The 22,017-nt window shown below is 40.0% G+C and overlaps 1 protein-coding gene across 8 annotated transcripts in view; it reads left to right on the top strand.

Annotated features, from left to right (window-relative positions):
- Positions 1-20,718, top strand: part of KIAA0586 (KIAA0586 ortholog) — a 75,625-nt gene extending 54,907 nt beyond the window's left edge. For 6 of the 8 annotated variants that reach the window (XM_075104231.1, XM_075104224.1, XM_075104229.1 and 3 more), the window contains 2 exons: positions 15,626-15,685; positions 20,351-20,718. In XM_075104231.1, the coding sequence (XP_074960332.1) occupies positions 15,626-15,685; positions 20,351-20,496 (206 nt within the window). In that variant the 3' untranslated portion in view covers positions 20,497-20,718. The remainder of the gene's footprint in view (positions 1-15,625; positions 15,686-20,350) is intronic. The other 2 variants (XM_075104226.1, XM_075104225.1) reach the window with 1 other exon arrangement.
- The last annotated feature ends 1,299 nt before the right edge of the window (positions 20,719-22,017 follow it).

Here is a 22,017-nt window from a genome sequence, read left to right as displayed (position 1 = left end):
AAAACATGCGTCTGAGTAATAATGCATTTTGCATATTATCCCCACATAAAAGCCTCAGTAGCCACACTTAAGAGTTTTTAGTTTGAATTTCTGTAAGTCAATATTTAGCTGTCTTACAGTACTTTTGGAACAGGAGTTTTGAATTTCTTGGGTTTTGTAAATATTATTTATCTGTTAAGTGCCATTTATGTCTATGGTTGCTTCTTCTCCCACTGAGTTACTTCAGTTATAATGTTAAAACAGAAGTTTAGTTTTTCGTAGCTTATGGCAAAGTCTTGTGTAGAATTGTTATTGAGACAATGATGTCCTCCTGCTGCGGATGTGTTCTGCTGGTTCAAGTTAGGGTCCTGGGAAATCAAACACCAGGAACTGCTGTGGGTTTCATGTGACTGTGCACATCTTTGCACCTATTCCCAAAAGATCTCTTTCTGGGAAATGATCCTCCAGCCTCCTAGGCCTGTCACTTCTTCCCATCACTTATTTGTACAAAAGGCATGAACAATGGGAACTTCTAGCAGGTGAAGCATGGATCTCCCTGGTATGTTTTTTACACCCCGAGAATGTTATTTTATTTTTTTGAGGCATCTAAATTAATTGAAATCCAAGTAATCAGATGGAGAAATGGAAAACAAAAAAAACCAGCCCAGTTTACACTTAAAGAAAACTACCAAGCCAGTGCACATTTTCTTGCAGTCTGAGGGTTTCCTACTGACTGGCATACTCGGGTAGAAGTCATTCTCCTCCGGAGTCCAGTACCATACCACGTGTCACCTGGCGCTTTTCTTATGAATCTACAAGCATTAGGTTTCTGTTCACTTGGCAATTTTCTTCAACCTCTAAGAGGTTGAGAGTTAGTTCTCCTCAGACTGCCTGCCTCCTTAAACGGCACAGAGGGATACAGTGCTATCTCACTGCTGCAGTATTGTCAAGACATTTCTCTGACCTTGTGCTGAGGCTTTTGCTGTGGGAAGTATGTGTAAAGGCAGGAAAATTCCCCTTTTAGTCTTCCCTTGGTGCCTATACAGATGATGCTTTACACCCATCATGAAATCGGCACAGCTTTGTATATCTTAAGTTTCCCTTGTAGAGCCCTCATGAGAATCTATTTCTGCTCCATGCTGGATGTGAGTATGCATACTCTTTGGAGAGAAGGTATTTTGCACTTTTTATATAGTGAAAAAGAATAAAGCAGGAAACCTTCCAGTGTGGCCTTAAGGAGAGTTCCTGCTCAAAAGTTTTAAGTTCAGGAGGTGAGGCTGGCATCTATAGTCCCATTACTTAAGCAGGTGAAAGTAGCTACAGTTGCCCCTTTCTCCCTTTTGATCAGATCTTTGCGTTTAAAGTACATGTATTTTGCAGAGGTTCAGGGTGTATTCCTGGTACCCAGTCCCTCCTCTGTTCTGTACACAGCAGCAGGGATTTTCATGAAAATTCCAGCACCAGCTGGGTTTTTTTCCTGCAGAAAGGGAAAGAAAAACTTACTCGAACTGACATGATCACTACTTAAAGGATTACTTCCTATGGAGACTGTCAAATACTTGGATTTTTACTTGTCTTTTTCCAGATTTACTGGGGCTCAAGGTAAATATCTAGAAATCTTATCAGATTCTCTCTTCAAGCCTGGATTTTAAAGGATTGCAGGAGATCTGATCCCATGGCCTGTGGCATCCCTCAAAGTGCATTTATATATCATAAACTAAAGTTCAAGGCAATGACAAAATTAAGCCTGGTATTTCACTCATACGTAGGGGTTGTAATGTGCAAATAATGTGGGACCAGTCCCTTTTTCATACTGGTAAGCTGAAAACCTGTGGTACTGCTGCATAAAGCATCCAATGTACATTCTGGAGTTTGTATGTCCTTTTTGCCTCAAAATATCATGTGGTACCCAGTATGGGGTGCCTGCTGAGCATCAGCTGTCTGTATCGCATGACACAGACACCAGAGACTTCTGAGGATCTTCTGATCTTAAGTGTATCTTAATAATGTAAAGTATTTTACTTCCAAGTTTATTGGAATGTCTTTAAAAATTCGATTCATAATTGTATTTGCTTTTCAAACACTTATGACTACCTGCTGGAACCAAAGCAGTCCAGACTGCCAGGCGGTTCTGCTAAGCTGCATGTGGCACCACTGCCTCATCCCTGCAATGCGGATTTCATAGAATCACAGAATTATTTAGGTTGGAAAAGACCTTTAAGATCATCATGTCCAACCGTTAATCCAGCACTGCCAAGCCCACCACTAAACCATGTCCCTAAGAACCACATCTACACCTCTTTTAAATACCCCCAGGCACAGTGACTCGACCACTTCCCTGGGCAGCCTGTCCCAATGCTTGACAGCCTTTTCGGTGAAGAAATTTTTCCTAATATCCAATCTAAACCTCACCTAACGCAGCTTGAAGCTGTTTCCTCTTGTCCTATCACTTGTTACTTGGGAGAAGAGACCAACACCCACCTCACTACAACCTCCTTTCAGGTAGCTGTAGAGAGCAATAAGGTCTCCCCTCAGCCTCTTTTTCTCCAGGCTAAACAACCCCAGTTCCCTCATCTGCCTCTCATAAGACTTGTTCTCCAGACCCTTCACCAGTTTCAATGCTCTTCTTTGGACACACTCCAGCACCTCAATGTCTTTCTTGTGGTGAGAGGCCCAAAACTCAACATACTCTTTAGGTGGAGCCTCACCAGTGCCGAGCACAGGGGCACCATCCCTGCCCTGCTCCTGCTGGCCACACTATTGCTGACACAAGCCCAAGTGTTTTTCTGTAGCTTGTGTCTCTTCGAATAGCCAGGCATATTCTAAGCAGAATTCTCGTTAAGAGGAGAGTACCTCTTGCTGCTGCATATCTACTCTTAAGAGTTGGAACGTACAAGCTGAGAGCCCTAAATTGCTATTTCCACTTTAGCAGTCTACCTTTGATCTTTCACCAGTTCTAGTTTCCAGTTGTATAAATCCGCCTATTGTCTGCCCATCTGGGGTCGAAGCTAGAATGTCGTGCTTTTTCTTTTGTGTAAGGTTCTCATGTGGTGGTGAATCAGCTGGATTTGCTGTGTGTTGCAAGCAGAGTATGGTCTTGACAGCAAGTATTAAATACGGTCTCAGATCTCCTGGATACTAACACACTCCTCACCGGTCTATCCAATTTGTTGTGCCAAAGCGGTCTTTCTCACAGCCTGTGGAGGATTCGTAAACATGCTAGGATCTGACTGAAGCAGCTTTGTATTGTGTATTATGATTTGTATGCACTTTTACAAACTTACAGTAATTGCTGTTGCCTTCATTGTAAAGAGCAAAAAATAAACACACACAATAAACCCCCTTAATGGGCACTGATCCCACTGGCACTGATCTTGAGTAACTCTGAATAAAAGCAGATGGTAGCAAGCTGACTAGGCTGACCTGCTTTCCCCTTTCAGGCAAACATTGCTTATATAAATGGGGGACGCACACAAAAAATTAATGGGCTCGGGCAAGCCACCTAAGGACAGAGACTCCCCATGTACTTAATGCTTACATCAGCCCGAGGGCTGTTTCCAGTTAGCTCTTCTCTGGAGGGAAAAGTTTCTCACAAATTAGTGGTTCCACAACTCTGAGCCCATGGTTTAATAAGAACGAACTGATGTGCATCTAGAAAGTCAGTGTGCTTAGCTGTTCTGTGGCCTGTGTCTTGCGGTAGGTCATGGAAAATGATCAGAATAGTCTCTCCTGAACCTGTTACTCACTTATATATGTATAATGCAGTCTGAAGTCCCTTTACACATCCTCTTCTGTCATAATGTTGCGAAGAGGCATTGGATTTCTATGGTCTTGTACTACTTGAATTCATGTGCCTATTTGTTAGCAGTGATGGCAAATGAATTTAAATTGAGATTCCTAGTTGTTCTAAACTGTGCCTCTGTATGTGACTATAACAAGATGTGTTGTAAGAAATAACATTGCCTTTTCCTTATTCAGCCAAGCATTTGGTTGGAGTTACTACCTCCAGGAGTATGCTACAGCCTCTGCCAGAGAATACAGCCTGCAAAGGCAATTTCCTGAATAAGATGTATTTCCACTCCTCAGTCCCTATCGTTTTCAGCCTTGTATGTCAATGCCAGCTAAGTTGGAGTCAGGAACCTTTCCAGCTGTCTCGGGTAGACCTGCTGCCGACTCTGTGGTAGTTCAGTTGGCAGATGCACTATAGGATCTTTCAGGATGATCATCCTTTCTTGGATTAACAGTCATTTAAGTAGACCTCTCATCTCACGTTTCTTTTTTAGTATGAAAGTTGCATTTCTTTTAATAAAGGCATCAGTATCAGACCAGGAAGTCTTGATGCCTTTGGGTGCTGGCAACACATTGCATGGATACTGTATGGCGACAGGTGAAGACAAGGTGTATTACAAACATATATTTCAACTTCGAGAAACATTTATAGCACCGCGATAGGAGAAATGTAGGCTTTCTGTGTTCAGTATGTGCTGGGTTTGTTTTATTTTTCTGGTTGGCAGGGAAGGCAGATGTTGCCCTTTATAATTCAGTGGTTTGTGTATCTCAGAGCAACACAACAGAAGGAACAGCTTCTGCTTTCCCCACTGTGTTGGTTTTGGTGATCCTTGGGCAGAGACAGCTGGACACCCTTCAGCTTTACCTGTTGTCAAGAGCTCTTAATTCAGCTTTTTAAAGCACTACATAAAAACTGGAAGAAGACAGCTGTTTGTGTGTGGGGTGGCTGGGCAGGAGAAAAATTACTAGGGCATGAGTGTATATGCTGAGTGGAGGTAGCTTAATGTGAGTGATGAATAACCTACAGATTCTGCCTGTCTGCCTCCAAAACTCTTTTATAAAGGAGATGGGGGATTTGCAAAAACTGTCTTTCTCAGCCATTAAACTTTTTTCTTCTTCTTTTTTAATGCTTTGTAAATTTTTGCACTGCTAGCAGAGGCAAGGCATAGCTGTAAAGTCATTAAGAGAACCTAACTAGGCAATAAAAACAGATATTTAGATGATTGGTGTCCACAGTCAAATTGTAATGGTACTTTTTAAATTTTACTTCTTATTATATTATGAAAGGCTTGACTTACCGGCAGTTCTCATGCTCTTGAACAGTGTCGTTACCAAAGTACATTATTTGCTTATTTTCCTAGATACATTAGGAGTAAACAGACCTTCTACTTTATGAGCTGAAGGGAGGCCAGCTTTTTCCAGCCAGCTTCTCAATACAGTGATACAAAGACTGCCTATAATTAAATACAAATATATGTTTCCATGCCTATGTGATTAATTTCTTATGACTAGAAGCCCAGGAAATTTTCAAATAAGGCAACAGCATGAAGTAAATGTTATCTAGGACATCTTCCAAATGAAGAATACTATATAAATAATGGTAATGCTACTCTCTGATAACATGCTGGTTTTGAGAAATGCTGTCTGCCAAAGTAGCTTTCTTCTTAAAAATAGGATAAGGACTGGTGAGTGAAGATTAAAGTTGTCGTGTGTGACCTGTTACTCATTGCTGAGGTTGCATATGGGGCTGCATTTCGTAATAGTGTTGAATAGTACGTGCAAATGCAAAATTTGGTTAAAACACTTTTCATCTTCCATAAAACTAATATTGAAAGTAAAATACAACAAATCCTCATCTCTGAAATACCAGTTACAAGTGTGTTTTTGGTGACTGCATTTGCAAGAAGCAAGAGTAAATGATAGAGATGGGTTAAATTTTGTCTGTGGACTACGGTGTTCTGGTTTTTATCATGCATGCGGTCATTCAGGAAAAAAAAGGGTACACCTAGAAAAACTCAATTTACATTTAGAATCTTTGTATCTGCCTTGTCATTCTTCTCTAGTCTAAAACTTATGTTTTGCTTTTAAAGAAGGAAGAACTGTTTTTAAGCACAGTTTTAAACAGCCTGAGTGAAAGTTGTTGAGTGTGACACAAAATATGTAACAGTTCTGTAAAGTGCATTTTTTTTTTTCCCCTATGCTTTGGCCACGGGGAAGTAACTGTTTCTTTTTGTGTATGGCACAACTTTGACTTTCATTAACTCTTCCTTTCTTAATGTCAGATAGACATGTAGTTTTAATATAAAATAATAAATCGTCAACCATATGCAAACAATGGAAATGTGTATCTCACATTTGGTGGGTCTGGTAGAATTACATTTATGTTTTAGCTCAAAACCATGCAATCAAAGCAGGTTAGATTTAATATGAGCTGACCTGCAGACCTCCATCCGAACTCAGGTTGTTACAGTAAAGTAATAATCTCAGGGTTGCATATTGTGGCCTTGTTTTATGCAACGTATGTATTGCAAGACATGGGCAGAGCTATGTTTGTTTAAAGGCAGTATAACAGCTGCAGTTTCTGTCCTTGTCAGGCCATTGTATCTTCAGTAGAAGTAAAAGGCATGGAATTTGCTGGCAGTTGCTTTATTTTTAATTTTTGTAGTCTGTTTTTATAATCCTAAAACCATAATTACAGATCTTGAGAAAATTGTTTTATTTACTTAACAGCTGCCATTGTGCCCTGTTACATACATCAGAATTTTAAATGGGAAATATTTACTAGTTTGAGTTACAGTGTAAATACATGATTAACTTCTTAAAAGTGCATGTTGCTTATTTCAGTAATTGGACCTGCTTCTAGAGACAGGCAAGCAGGGAGATTACACAGGGAATGCTTATTTCTGAAGATGAAGCGTCCTTCCTGATTAAAAAACAAAAAAGAGAGGGAGCAGTTTCCTGTTGGAGTCCTCATTTTAACGGAGGCCAGGCTGTTGTGCCTCCCCCTGCTCCAGCTGGCCTTTACGTGCTGTCCTTTGTGGAGGCGTTCTCTGACAAACCATGTCCAAAACCATTTTTACAAGAGCAATTGGGGTCAGCCTGTACAAGCAGACCTGGGATCTAAAGAGGTTTTTGCTCCTCTCTCATCTGCTTTTAAATGCAAGGCTACAACAGCCAGTATCTCTGAGGTTAAGGCTTGATAAAGGCTGTTCTCCTCCTAAGATCTGTAATCTTCTAGAAAGGGCCTAATGGAGAGACTCAACCCAAAATTTCAGCTGTATGCAAAAAGTGTGTTCTGGCCTCGATATATATGGTGTGAAAAATGAATAATAGCAGCACTGCAGGCAAAATTTTCTCTGCTATGATGTGACAACCCACCCCTTCATTGGAGGTTTCAAGAATTTGGCTGCGCTTTTGGAAATAAGCCTCATGATTCTGCTGGAGAGATGCTTTAGCTCAGACAGAGCGCAGCACACAACGGCTTTGTTGGAGTGTTGGCTCTGTGCTTATGGGAGGAAACTGCAGTAAAAACCTTACTTTTCTACCTACGATATTTGGTGGTTGTTTCGAATGTGGCCAAGGCTGGGTTTTAGTCTCTCTCTTTTTTTTTTTTTCCCCTAAGTAAAACCGTGCTCACAGGCTTGAGCACCCAAACAGCTAAAAGCTAGGACCATTTAAGGTGGTAATTAGGACCTGACTCTGTACTTTATTAATTCAGTAGGTCTTTTTCTTTCTTTAAGGACAAACTCCCTTTCTCTGTCTGTCCAGTGTGGGCTGTTAAATGAGCACCACATATTCAGTTCTTAACCCAGCTGCTTTTTGCAAGTCTGCATGGAAAGTGAAGCTCTTAGAAAGATGAATCGAGTTCAGATGTACCCATCGTAGATCTGAGTGATGTGTTTAGGAGATGTTTACATCATGCAACACCGCTAGCTCAGAAATCTGTGAACTAGCCATCAAGCAATCCCCCGAAGCAGTGAAGCTCAGGGGCTGCGTGGTGGTGTGCTGAAGCTGATGGGTCCCAGGACGGTGTGACTTCATAAGGCATCCAGGACGTCTGTGTGTGACTGCATTTTGTAGACGCTCTTGCTTGGGTGTCCTGGTTATGTGACCGTCTGTCAGAATGTGCCATCCAACCATTCACACTCGTGTAGAGCACTGCAGTGCAGAGACTGCCAGAGGGAATATTTTGAAGTATATGAAAAGAAAGTTCAGATGTTTTTAGTCTGAGAGTGAAATTGCAGAAGGCCCTTAGAGGTCTGACTTATTGTGCAATCTCTGTAAGTAATTTGTAATCAAAATACCTTTGCACATGTCACTTTTATATTTCCTGTAATAAAACAGCAAGAGCAATTAAGATTTTGGACCATAATCTTCTACGAGCGTCTAAAAATGAATGGGTTGGAGATTTTTTTTTTTTTAGTTATGGCTGAAATAGCCAGGTTTTAATTTTTTGATTGCTTCAGAAAAAGTTTGGTAATGGCTATTTCAATAGATTTTTAAACTGTAACCTGACAAACAAAACTGTTATGTGGTAACATAATTAATCTGAAGTTTACTTCTGAAAAAAAAGTTAAGAAACCAGAAGAACTCTTCACAAAATTTGAAGACATCTGTACTCTGGCAACCCAGTGTGTGACCTACTGGGCTTTATGCATTTCAAATCAAAAAGAATCAGTAAATATGCTGCCATATGCATGCAAATGTGTCTAATAACACACTGTGTGCTCTGTATCTCTGACAGGGTTCAGAAAGTTGTCTGTGGCTTGGCATTCTTCAGGAAACATTAGATTAATATAGCTGCCTTTGTCATATAATTTTTTTCTTGTTTAAGTAGGTGTGTGAAGGCTGGTGCTACATAAATGAATTATGCGGAAGACTTTGGAGGAAGAGGGGGCTTGTAAACGAGACTGAAATTAATGAATATAAGAATTAGAAATCAAAACTTTATGTTTAGTCTGAGGAGAAACAATTCCTTAAACTGTAACCACATGGCTGTTTCTTGTTTGCATCAACTCTGGTTGACTGTTATTGTCTTCTGTTAATTCTCCGGGGCAGTGGCCTGACTTTGTTGAATGAGCCAATTGTTTTCCTTTGTGTTGCCCATCAAGTAAGTCCCCATCTGGTTTGTATCAGACTGTTTTCACAGCCAACAACTGCTGCCTTTTCTATATCCTGACACTTAAGGGCCCCATGCTATCAAAGCATTGCTGTGATAGCCTGTCTGGCTGGGCCCATACAGCTGTGCCTTGCAGCTTGAAACTATTACCCAAGTAATGGTAACTTAGAACTTGAACTGGCTCTTATTCCCATTGGTGTCGTGTGTACAGTGAACAGAATACATTTTTGTTAAACTCGATGTTCAACAAAAAATTCTTTAAAGCTCTCATTTTAGTTTATATGATTGGTTAGTTTTTATTTTCCAGCAGCTTCCTGTATCTAGAGGCAGTTCTGTGTTCTTCTGAAACATTAATGAGTACAAGACAAGCAATATTTATTTAAAGCACTGTTGTTATTACTTACTTTTATGGTATATTAAAGCTCAATAAGTGAAAATTAAACAAGCAAATGAGTCTTAATGAGGATTTGTCTTATCAGATTTAGAATACTTTTCCAGGAAACTTTCTGTGCGTGATGAGCATAGGTTGTGTGAATAACGCTACACCTTGGCTACTACGCTACTCACTTTTCAAGTAGCAATCTAAAAATATAAAGCAATGGACAATGAGTCTGCATTAACCTGTTTATTTCTTCTCTGAAGGAATAGGGAAGGACTGGATAACTGCAACCTAGGCAGTAAAACTATATTACGGTTTGCGTTGCAAGAATGACTGAGAGGTCCCAGGCATGATCCAGCCCCCTTTCTGCCAGGCTTCCTACATGGCAGGAGACAGTCCTGTTCCGAGAGACCTTGCAACGTGTGCGTTCTCTCCTTCCAAGACTTAAAAAAATTTAAAAAACCAAAAAAAACCAAAACAAACAAAAAAATGCATTAAATAACTGACATTCAAATGTTGTCTTTTATAAAGAAATATGATCTTTAAGCATTTGTTCTCTTCTGCTCTTGCGTAGGCCGTGTGGCCATGTAACTCAGTGACAGAGTAATGATGAGGGGAAACATATTCCCCAACTTGTATGTGTATTGAATATTAAGTATATTCTAGACTCAGTTCTTTTATGATATTTAAAAGAGGGAGAGAACGAAAATAAGGAATAATGCATTTAAAATTTCTGGTCTTACTGTGAGTGTGTGCAAGAAGCTGCTAGAAAGCAGATTAATTTATCTAATACTTGCAGAGTAAGTGTTCCTGAACTCGGGAGTGCATGTGTGTGTATATAATGTGGATGAATTCACTTCAAGTAAAATACTGGGGAGCCATGAAATTCTATGAGACGCATGAGATAAGTTGGGGTTTTTTTGCCTTTGTGCTTTTCATACTGGTACACACTGGGTGTCATTGTGGCAGTTTAGGATTGTGCTAACTAACTGGGTTTATGTCATTGTCAGGTATATCGCAGGCTTGCAAAAGCTGCTTTCTTAAGGAGCTTTCCGTAATTGCTTTACCTACAAACTCTATATAAATTCAGGAGTTGCAGCGTGTGCTCTACAGCAGTGAACAGACTGCGGCCTCTGCGCTGTTCACCTGCACAAGTCACGTCCCATCAGCACACAGTAGCCCACACCTCTGCTCCCACACATGCCGGCTGGCTTTCCGTCCACGCTCCTTTCCAATGCAGATTTCGCTGTACTGTGGCCAGGAATATTTAAACCTAGACAAATGATAAATGAATTTCATTCAGGCTGCTTACAAGCTATATTAATCATGCTTGTGGCTCAGAGCAATGAAGAAAGCTATTGATGAACTGAGTGCAACCAGGTTTGGCACCAGCACTTTGAACTGGGAAGAGCGAATGTCAAAGTGCTGCAATGCTTTCTAAAATAAGTTGGCAGTAGATACCAGCAGGGGTTGGCACCATCAGTTAATGCAGCCAGCATGTTCAGAGTTTCAACTTGCGTGTGTATGTGCAGCCTCAGAGGTAGAGAACGTCTGCCTAAACGAGAACCTAATGTAAATGCGTATGTTCAGTGTCTCAGAAGGCATTGCTTTACTGCTGCTTGAAGATTTGGGCAGAGCAGCTCCTGGGTTGCTAACAGCAGTTGCTGGTTTCACTGTTGCTACTTGGGAACCCTTGGTCCGTAGTGAAATCTTCAAGAGGCACAGTGTTGCTGGGAGCAGTCTGCAGTGTTTTCCCTGCTTTTTATAGCAATTAGCAGAGTTGGACATGGGTGTCATATCAAAATCAATAGTGATGTGTATGAGAGAGAGTTAAGAAGGTGGTGTAGTGTGCTGAATATGTAGCATAGATGTAGAGCAATACATTTCTGCAGTTCATTTATTTTAATGAATTAGAGCTCAGATTCACCCAGGTATTACAAAGGAGTTTTGTTTTCACTCTTTCCCATGTAACAGGCCAAGGTTCTTGGATTTTTGGTTTTGTTTCGTTGTTGTTGTTTTTTTTTCAAGGAGGAATGCTTATCTCTATTGCACAAAGTTGAAACATTTTAGATTTTAACAAACTTCAAAATAGCACAGGATAAAAATGTGTATTTACTCTCAGACCTTTCCAAGTCTCTTGTCCCAGGCATTAAACTGTAGAGGCAGTGTTACTTGTCATCACGCTGGGTACTCGTGTCAAGAGAAGGTTTAGCTGGTCTTTGGCAGGACTCTTACATAATGGCTGTCTTCCAGCAGATCTTCCAGTAAAGACATGTAATGTTTTCCTTATTTTAACCTATACTTACTTATGTAGATGACAACAGTATTCTCTCTGAGCTAATAGTTGCTTCCTCTCTAAGCTTCCTAGAATTGCTTATTCCTAATACATTTTTCAAAGTTAATTCATATAAACAAATGTAAGACCTTTCATGGCCATCTTCTGCTATTAAACAAATGGCTTGAAAGGAGGTCTTTTTAACGAATTTGTCGGTGTGTGCGCTAGAAATGTGCGTAGAAATGTCCTAGTGTTTATTAAACGTAACACTGGAAAACGTTAACTGCATAGGGCTGGTTTTGTTCTGTCTTGTTTTATTTTTTTGTTCCTGGGAAAAACATTCACAATCTCCTTTTTAAAAGCTGTAATTAAAAAAATTAAGTAATTGTGCTGTAGGTATAAGTGTTTTAATATGCCAGATCTTTGTAATGGTAGTACAGTAATAGGAGTCTTGGCAAACTGTTTCCATATGGAGAATCCCATGACTTTGTAAGTGAAAATCATCAAAACAAATGCATAGGGTCATGTGAATAATTAGAATTTAGATGTATTCAGAATAGAGAAATAATAGCTATTTTGTTTGTGGTCATCTAGAAAAACATTTGTTCTTTGAACAGTTTTTTGGTTTTAGTATCTCTCATATAAATTTTTATTGTAAGAATGCATTAGTACCTCCATTATATGTGAAGAATGACTTGCAATGAGAAAATTCTGCCCTGCAGCACAGCCTGAAGAGCCGTGTGGTTTCAGAAAGGTTTGTTTTCTTCCTGATGATGCCTATCCCCTAGTCTTCATTCAAATCTGGGTGCTGACTGCTGCCATGGCTGGAGGGGATAAAACCTCCTTGCCCAGGAAATCCTCTTGGCTCTTTGAGGGAGAGCTCATCAAGGTCTTCCATCACACTTTTAAGTAATAGAAAGTACTTGTGACTTCTCATGCTGATTCACTGAAAGTTGTCTCACATTCCAAACAATTTTTTTAATAGTCATGTAGCTGAGGAGTTAATCGGGCTGGATAGCGTGCAGTGCTTAGTAAGCATATGGAGTGCAAGCCTTGCTGCAGATAACGTGTTCAGTCTTGACCTGCAAGGTACTGAACCTGCCTGATAAGTAGAGATTGTCATTTGCCCCGAATTATGTGCATCCCAAGTGACACGGACAGCCACACATCAAAGACTGCGTAAGAGCAGCTCGTTGGAGTAATTGTTGGTAATTTAACTGCATGGGCCAAACTGAGCTGGACTAAAGTTGTGAGACAGTAAGGGCCTCCAGAGTGACCCAATACGTATCCTGGCCACTGCGCCAACTTACAAAAGAACATTATTTGCTTAGGCAATCCCCTGACTGGGACACCCATCTTCTTTCCAGTTCGCACTTAAAATTATGTTCATATTCAAACCTACTGCAACCCTAATTTATGATGAAACATCAGTGAATTTGTTCATTCAACTTGAATTACTTGTGTAAATTCTTTTTTAATTATTTTTAAGTAAAAACAGACCATGTAACTTTTAAGAACTAAAAAGATGCTTTTTTTTTTTTTTTCTTTAATTCACCACTCCCCATGTAGGCTATGAACGCTATTATGTCTAGCACTGTGGTACGATGTAGATAAGCTGGAGGCAGTATTGCTGCAATTAATATTGTTAAGATACGAGGTCTCAGTGGAGCCAGTCCTACTGCTAGGATTGCAGTGAATGATTCTGCATTCTGAGGGAAGTCTGCATAACTTTATCGTAGAATTTAGTGTTAATTCCCACTATCGATCATTTGAGTCTGTTTTCTTTTTGAGCTTCTTTATTTTGCTTCAGATGCTGGCATTAACCTGTCTTTTGGATCCCCAGTCATGAAGGTGTGAATAACAGAGCTGAATATATTATACAAGCATGCTTTTAAGGTTACCCTCCTGTCCACTTGCCTGTTAGATTTTGCAGAAAAATGAGAAAAAGATTGGTATGTATGTGATATTTACTTCTACTGAATAAATAAAATATTAATTATACAATGAGATATGCACATTTTTAATTATCACTTGTCAGATTCTCCTGATCCCACCAGCTGTTTACCTAGGTTGTCTCTTCTGGATTTAGAGGTTACTCCTCCCCCCCAGCCCTTGCACAAGATACACATTTTCCTAGTGTTTTTCAGAGACTCTGGACCAGTAATGAACCAACTCCTCCTCCTTTTTTCACTTTGAAATAAAAGCAGCTGCTTCAAGGTTTGCTGCAGACCTCTCATCTCAGTTCTCCTCAGGAAAATGGTTGCAGTCAAGAAACAGCAGTGCTTAAAAGTTAAGACGACTATTTGTTTCTAGCCAATTGCACATCCAAAGATCACGGGCATCTGTATGGAAAAATCAAATCGACCTTGAATATTTCTTCTTAGTATTGATAATTGGAAAGATCATTACACAACTTTTGGAAGTGATTTGCTGGGAAACAACAGCAAGAATTGTGGCCGGGAAACAAACTTGTTAAGCAATGAGATATTCTACAGAGCAAAATACGCCAGATCTAAAGGAGCAGGGTAGATTTTAGGCACCAACAGGAAATATTTATTTAGTAAACTCTGCAGTCTCATTCCGAGATGTTTTCGGAGCTGCTTTCAGTCTGCCCTTCCCTACTGGTCTCTGTTAGGATTTTGAAAAATCTGGTTCCAGTTTATTTTATGTATTTCTAGTTTTGGTTCTGTTTAGTGTTGCTATTGGTGGGAATATAGCATGTTTTGGAAAACCACTGAACCTTGAACTCAGACTTGAGAGAAGGAAAAATTGTTTTCAAATATTCTGCTCTGAAAAATTTGTTAGCTGCTTAGCCTGTGTCCCACCCTCCTTTACTGACTCAGGATCTGAATTTATTTTCTTTTCAGAAATATTTATAGCTAGGATATACATTAGGATTTAAACAAACAAACAAAAAAAGAAAAGCGCCTGTGTGTATGCATGTTTATTTTCTGTGTGCTTGTATGCAGAGTTTCTGTAAGTACATTACACCATGCGAAGGTGGAATTTGCCAAGTTTAGGTCAAAACTTGAACCGAACTCATGCTATATAGTTTTCTGTCTCCACTGGTGTCTGTGGCCCACTTATGGAGGTTTATGAGTTGGCTGAAGCCTTTGAGAATGAAGCTGTGTTTTTTCAGCTCAAGCAGTAGACTCATGCTTTCAAATCCAGACATTTTTGGCTCAAGTCCTACAGACGTCAGTCCATTTCTGTAAAACAACTGAAGTGTTTTAATTGTAAATCCATCCTTTTTATGTAACATAGCTTTAGAAATTTTGCCTAAGTTTGCCTAGAGTCTTTTCTGTTTGTCATGAAACCGGCTAAGTTAGGGGCAGCCTGTTTTTGAGTTACGAACACAGAACTGTATGCATTTGCAGAGCATCTTATCCTTGATTTCTGTATTTCTAGGCTAGTGGAAGGCAGCGGTGTGACCTGCAGCCAGAGCCCGATGCTTAGCAAAACATTTACACAATGAGAAGAGAGTCCCTGCCCTAAAAAGCATACGTGCTTAAGCATTTTTGTTTCATTTCTGGCAGAGCTGAGGAAGGACACCTTTTACACAATAACATAAATATGCATATGGATTCAGGGTAGTCGGGGCTAGAAAAGCAGAGGAGCTATCATTTCTAATGAATGGAGAATAATTTTGTCCAAACAATCGGCTTATTTGAGAAACTGTTGATGGTCCGGCTTATTCCTGAGAATGTTGTATTCTTTACCATCTCGAGGACATGTGACTAGTTCCTTACCATACCTACTTTCAACTGTATAAGCCATTAAATTCCAGAAGCGTTGAATTATGTAGCTGATATGCAGGGTATAGCTAGACATGAGTCTGAACTGGAAATACTGTATATAATTATAATTAGTAAAGTGACTGACATTGGAGTGTATTTTCTCCTTTCAGTGTAGCCTTCAGAATAGCTTACATCAAAACATGGATGTTTCTTATCAGTATACGTTAGCCCAGCAAGCCTGGAATAATTTTGGTTTTGCTGAAAATGCTGCTTGGTTTGCTATACTTGGTAAGTTGCCTGTAGAACCACATATGAAAATGGGTGATTTTTTCTTTGGTACCTTACAGCTATCCATAGAGACACAGATCGGACCCAGATGGGCACCAATCTCACATCTTTACTTACAGGTAAGAGGAGCAGGTAAAGTAAGTTTCTACTGGTAGTGGTTCTGTTACCTTTGGGCTCGTAGGTATTCTTCTACTTTACAGTGATTACTGTAAAGAATTTCTGACAACTCTGTTTCCCTGCTAGCAGTCTTTGTAACTATGTCCCAGATGTAAATTGTTTTTGTAGGGAAAAAGCAAAATGGGGGAATGACACGGGGGGGGAAAAAAAAGGCCCTTTCATTGAAGATTTTAAGATGCTGAATTACAGATCTGCAGGTGCTGTGCTGTCTGCAGTGCTCTGAACACTTGAGATAATGCCATCTGGAGGAAGTTATTTGTTGGGACAGGACAGTGTTTTAAACTTTGATGTCAGTAATAAACAAAGCGAAGCAGCTGGAATCTGGCAGAAGAAGAAACAAGGCATTCATATCAACCCGTGATATTAAAGGAATGAGAGCACTGCACTGGAGCTGTTTTTATATATGCTTGGAAGTTTATTCTTGCTCTAGAAGTTAGCTGCTTCAGTTGTTAGGTTAGAGAGTACAGGGAGGGTTGCGGGGCGTTATGGTTGTTTTTAAATTTTAGGAAGTAACGTGTAGTTAATTACAGTAATTATGGTTCTGGTTTTATACTGAAACAATAACCTGGGTCCTGACCTTTCAAACCCCTCCGTGTTTAGTGTCCTGAAGATAGCTCTTTTCACTTAGAAAACGGGGTCTGGTTTACCTCTGAATAGGTTAAAAATAGAAGTTTTATTTAACGTATGGGCACCGACTTGAAGGAGTTAAAACACATGGTTTTTCTTTGGCTTGAAAGTCAGACTTGTTTAGTCTTTTTATTTTGCCAAATAGAAAAATTTAAAAAGAAGGATTTAAACATTTTTCTTTGTTCTTATTGTTGCCATATGGTATTAGTAACCAAACCTCCCTTCAGTGTGTTTAATTCCTTTTCCATTTGGCGTGCATTCACGATACACTTGTATATAGCATACTCTGTGTGTGACAGTACCTCTTAGAGAAAAACTCCCTTCACAGGTCACCGGATGGTTGACACACCATTAATTTTTATGTTTCTGTTAAACAAAGATCTGGAAATTCAGTACTGTGCATGAATTTGTTATAGATTGCCAAGAACAGGAAAAATCTCTAATCTGAAATCTGACCTTTCCATCAGTGGGTCACCAAGATGTTTTCAGTCACTGTTGAGTTTCTACCAGTGAAGGACCCTATCACACTTATTAAGAGTGTCAGTTTTCACAGTTTATATGAATGTGTTCTATTAGACGGTGACAATTAATTTGGAGAACTGGAGGTCACCTCAGGTCACAGCTCCATTTATTGGATTTTAACAAGGAAAATTTTTATAAATACATCTAAGTACATGATTACAAAATTGTACTGAGTAGTTCCAGAGCCTCTAAAGAGGGGGAAAAAAGCTGTGAAGATTACCTGCTTTCCTGCCCTGCCCTGCTTTGTAAATGGAGGAATTTTCCATTCCATTTTTATCGCATATCAGAAGATGATGAGCATCATTGCAATTTGCATATTTGTGGTGGTGAAGAGCTCAGTGTTTAAGGGGAAACAATCTTAGTATCGGTTATGAGCTGTTCTCATAAGAAGAGATAAAGGAAATAGGAAGAAATAAAAGGGAGTATCACATTGTTAAGGAGCTGGCCAGGGACTATACAAGCACTATCTCTGGAGTACAGCAAAAGGCAGATACAGACATCAGTAAATAGCATATATGTGTGCTGTATTTGTGTATTTATTCATATGCCCAACCCTATATGTATATATGAATGTGTTTTATGCACTGTGCATGCGCAAGGTTCAATTAAGCAAAAGGTAATAATGATAAAGTACATGTGAGAGTAACTTAGTAGTTGTACATTTGGGCCAACGCAGACTTTCAGGACGAGCAGCTTTCTGTCCTGGGAAGATACAGTCATGGAACAGAGTCTCTCATGTAGCTGAAATAGGATATCCATAGGGGTTTTTTACAGTTAAAATGCTAAAAATCCAGATTCTGTATTTTCTGTGTGCATCTAACAAAGACTTCAGATTTCTGTCTTTAAAAAAGGGGAAATGTTTACTTTGGGTATTTTTAAGCTTATCTTTAAGGATATTTAGATAACCCAGGAAACTGGTAACCTTTCTGTTGAGCAAGTAGATGGAATTATTATTTTAATTTTTCTGTCCTTTTAGCATTTTATACCTATCATAAAATCAAAGTACAGTATGCCTGTAAAATATATTAGACTCTGTGTTAGGAAGAATGTAGACTAATATGATACTTTCTTTCAGCACCCCAGAATCAAATACTTGGGAAGTTACTACAGAGCCTTGGGATAAGGCAATATTCTTTTTTTTTTTCCACCTTCATTTTTTCTTTTTTAACAAACCTGAAAACAGCTGTTGAAACAATGACATAATGGAATGTGACATGACTGTGGAAATTATTAACAAAGTCAAGCTTTGAAAGCATCAAGCTACATGTAGTGCTAGAGAGTTGCTTTAGCGTCTAGCATGATTTACAGAGTTTCCTCAGGCATTACGCATTCATGTCTTTACTGTGTGTCAGCTTCACGTCTAACCAAATAAACGCTTTGCTTTTCTTCAGTTCGCCTTCAGAATAACCTATTTTTATCACGCAAACATGGCTACAGACTAAGCTCGTGGAAGTACTTGTGGAAAAACAAAACACACATGTTGCTTGCACATCTTTGTGGTGTTACCATAAATGTGCTTTTGAATCATGTTCAGAAGATGTAGAATTTCTCATGTCTTCTTACTGCTCGTGTGTTAGGTTTGCTCAGGCCCATGGCAGCCCAAACTTTGGCAGCTGTGCTTTGTAGAGGGATTTGGGCTGGGGGTGATGAAGCCTGTCAGCTAGTGAGGACAGTCTGGTGAAACTGTGGGCACTTCTTCCTGCAAAGTGCATAAGCAGCTGTGGCGGGCAGGTGACGTGTTGATTCCCTGGGGACACAAAAAATGCTCTTGTGCTCTTGCTCCCTCTCCAGAGCCCTGCCTTCCTGAGGGGCAGAAGGCTTGGCTGGCACAGGTCGCTCCATGTACTGGCTTTACTGTCTTTGGCCTCCCTCGTGTTTGACTTCCTAGGCTGTTGGCTGCTGTTCTAGCATGAAGAACACCGGATGAAATTTTATTTTAGCAGTGGGGTTTTGTTGTTTTAATTAGCCATTTGAAGCGTGCTTTGCTACAAGTCAGATGAAAGCAGATTATTACTACAGTGACACAGTAGATAATTAACTGGGGTGAAAGCAAGCCTAACTTCTTGGTTTTCTTGGGAGAATAGTGTTTTAATTACCTAGTCTATCACAGAGGAAGGGACAATTATATTGCGTTAGAGCTTATTGGAATAAGAACAAACTCCAAGAGAGCCTTTGCTGTGGTACACAGACTCATATATGTTTGTTTTGCTTGTAGCTGCTGCACTTAAAATAAATGTCCCAAGAACAACTGACATCTCAAAATGCTCTTTCTGCAGTTTCATGAACATTGTACCATTCATCCAATGCCATCTCTCCTGTCCACCTTCATTCTGTGTCTGTAGCCTGATTCCTGTCTTGCTCCCCCTGCTCCATCACTTGATTCATCTTGTCTCCTTCCTCTGGCTAAATATAGTAACTCTCGCCATGACCCCTCTCCCTTCCCATCTCCAGGATCTGGCTACAGGTTGTTTTCTACCCCTCCAGTACTTCCCAGACAGGGGGACTTTTCAGTGCTGCAGTGATCTTTCATAGGTGCTCAGCAGCCAGTGCTGCTGGAAACCCTGCAGGACGTTGTCCCCCTCCCTTGCAGGGGCTGCGGCTCAGCTGTGCAGGGCCTTGTTCCTCTCCCAGGACGTCCCTCGTTTTGCAGGGTCAGATCGCATGTGGCAAGGGGCCGTCTCAGACTTGCTGGGAGATGAACGTGGCTCGTAAAGTCCTGCGAGCCACATCTCCATGGGGGAGGCTGTGTACATTTTCTCTGGAGCCTGTCGGAGGATGAAAGAAGGGAGCTAAACCACAAAGGAGTAGCAAGAAGGACCCTTAATGAGTCAGGGAAATGGGCTGGAGATGGGGAGCAGCTAAAGCAACTTCTCTCTTGTGTTTTGGGCAGCTGAAACATTGGTAGGGTATTTTTCTCTGTAGGACTGTAGCCAATGGCTTAAATTTGGATTGCTTTGCTTTTTATGATTGTGTGTGTGTATACACACACACACACACACACACACACACACACATATATATATGTGGGGTATTGAAAAACCTGAATGTTTCCTAAGGGTTTGATGCAAACAAATTTACACATATAGATGGAGTTTAGGAATATTGTTAGTGTCTGTGGATCTCAGTTCATTTCTGTGGAAAGCACCAGTATACATATTTGAAATTGTTCTGGGCCTACTGGAGATAATATATGTACGTGTGTGTGTGTGTATGTATAGCTTTTCTGTTTGTAAATACAACCCAGTCTACATATGCACAGAAATTCATCCCTTTGTTACCTGCTAAAGGGAACTCTTATGGCTAAAACAGCATTCTTTGAAATGCCTCAGCACTGTGCACAGTAAGGATGTCTGTGTATTTCCATGGAGTGATGCAATGTGGAGATGACTTTGGTACAGTTTAGTTGTTTGTTACAGGCAACAAATAATGTGTTTTGTTCTGCCTTTTTTTTTTTCTAGGAGAGGATGCTGCCCCACACTTAAATTCACGTGTTTCTGCAGCAAAGGTGTCAGTGAGGCTGCCTTCCATGGACGTAGACCACCAAACACAAAGTATGAGTAGTACATATGGCGATTCAGATTCTTCAGGGACAGATACGTTTTAAAGCTCAAGGGTTTTTATGGCAGTCACTGTCTGAAGATTTTGTCATTGGTGCATTTGATGCCTAGTGTGATAGTCTGGACATTTCATCAAAATACTGGTCTTTCAGTACTGCTTATTTTCTACTGTTTTCTTACAATTTTATTATGATTATAAATTTAGGCAATAATTCTGTTTGTGAGTATTTAAAATATTTTTAAGCAAATAAAATGCGATTCTTTCAGAATCATTGTGAGTTTAAGTCAATGAAGGTGAAGGCCATTTAACTATTTATTGTATGTACAGAGGAACAATGAAGTGATTGGTATTAAAATCTATGGCAAAAGTCTGCCTCGCTGATGGAAAAAAATGCTTGTCTCAATATAATGTCACTCCTGTCGAAATATGGAGCCAGAGGAAAACATATTTAAAACCAAAGTTTGCAAGAAAATCCTGTTGCTAGGTATCGTCAGAGCTTAGAAGACTGCTATCACAAGGCAGTAATTCAAAATCGAATGTAAAAGAGACTCTTAGAGTTTGTATTGTTATTATGAGGAATTTCTTTTTTTAGAGTTACAAAAATTTTTCAGCATTTTGATGTTTGTTTCCCCTAAAGACTTTTTCCTCGTCTTGAAACATGTCTCAATGAGAGATTGTGTGAGAAGGTTATTTGTTTACATTTTAAAATGTAAATTTCTCCTTCTCATGAGACAGAGCTAGTTACTGCAGTCTCAGCCCTTCAGAAGCCCAATAATCTCTCGCCAGAAATACCATAGTAACGATTAACAGCAAGAGTGCATGAACATGTTGCCACCCTCGCAGGGACTGCTCTGTTTTTTATTGCCTTAGCGAGGACAACGTGATTGATCCAGCAGTGTCTGGGGAGGAAGGTAGGATTGTCTGCCCCAAGCAGCTTCCAAGCAAAATAAAAAAGAGGAATTCAGACATGTTCCAGTAGGAAAACTAGGAAAGAAGCTCTTCTCAAGCAGGGCAAACACAGCTTTTGATCTGTTCCTCATCCAGTTTGGACTTTTCATGCGATATCTGTGGGAAAGAGGAGATACTGTGGCACTTTGAGACATGGGGCATGAAGGCACCTCTCAAAAGCTAGGACAAAAATACTCATTTTGGGTTGACTTGTACCTTGTTGTGACACTGGAGCATGTAACTCCATCTGCACAGCTTCACAGCATCACTTAGCGAGAAGTGCTTGGTTGTTGCAGATACTCATAACTGTGAACAGTTTCCATTACTCTTATATTATGGAGCCTGCGCTGATTTCATCTCTCTGTATCAGACAAACATTAAAAGCTCCTTTTGGCTATATTTTGATCTCACTGACCACGAGGTTCTGTTCATTTGCTGCAGAATCTGCAAGGGTAAATGGAAAAAGAGAGAGGTTCAACCGTTCAAGGTCGGTAATATCCAGAGGATTCAACTTTAAAGAGAGTCTCTTTAGCATGTTACAGACTTGATTTCTTGTCTGTCTTGACAGCCATGTGAACATCAGATTTGGGTGAGCGGTAAAAGCGTGGCAGGCTTCATG

Source organism: Phalacrocorax aristotelis, chromosome 9 (assembly GCF_949628215.1).
Source record: "Phalacrocorax aristotelis chromosome 9, bGulAri2.1, whole genome shotgun sequence".
Classification (NCBI taxonomy): domain Eukaryota; kingdom Metazoa; phylum Chordata; class Aves; order Suliformes; family Phalacrocoracidae; genus Phalacrocorax; species Phalacrocorax aristotelis.
The sequence above is the reverse complement of the archived record's forward strand: the minus strand, read 5'-3'. Positions and strand labels throughout refer to the sequence as shown.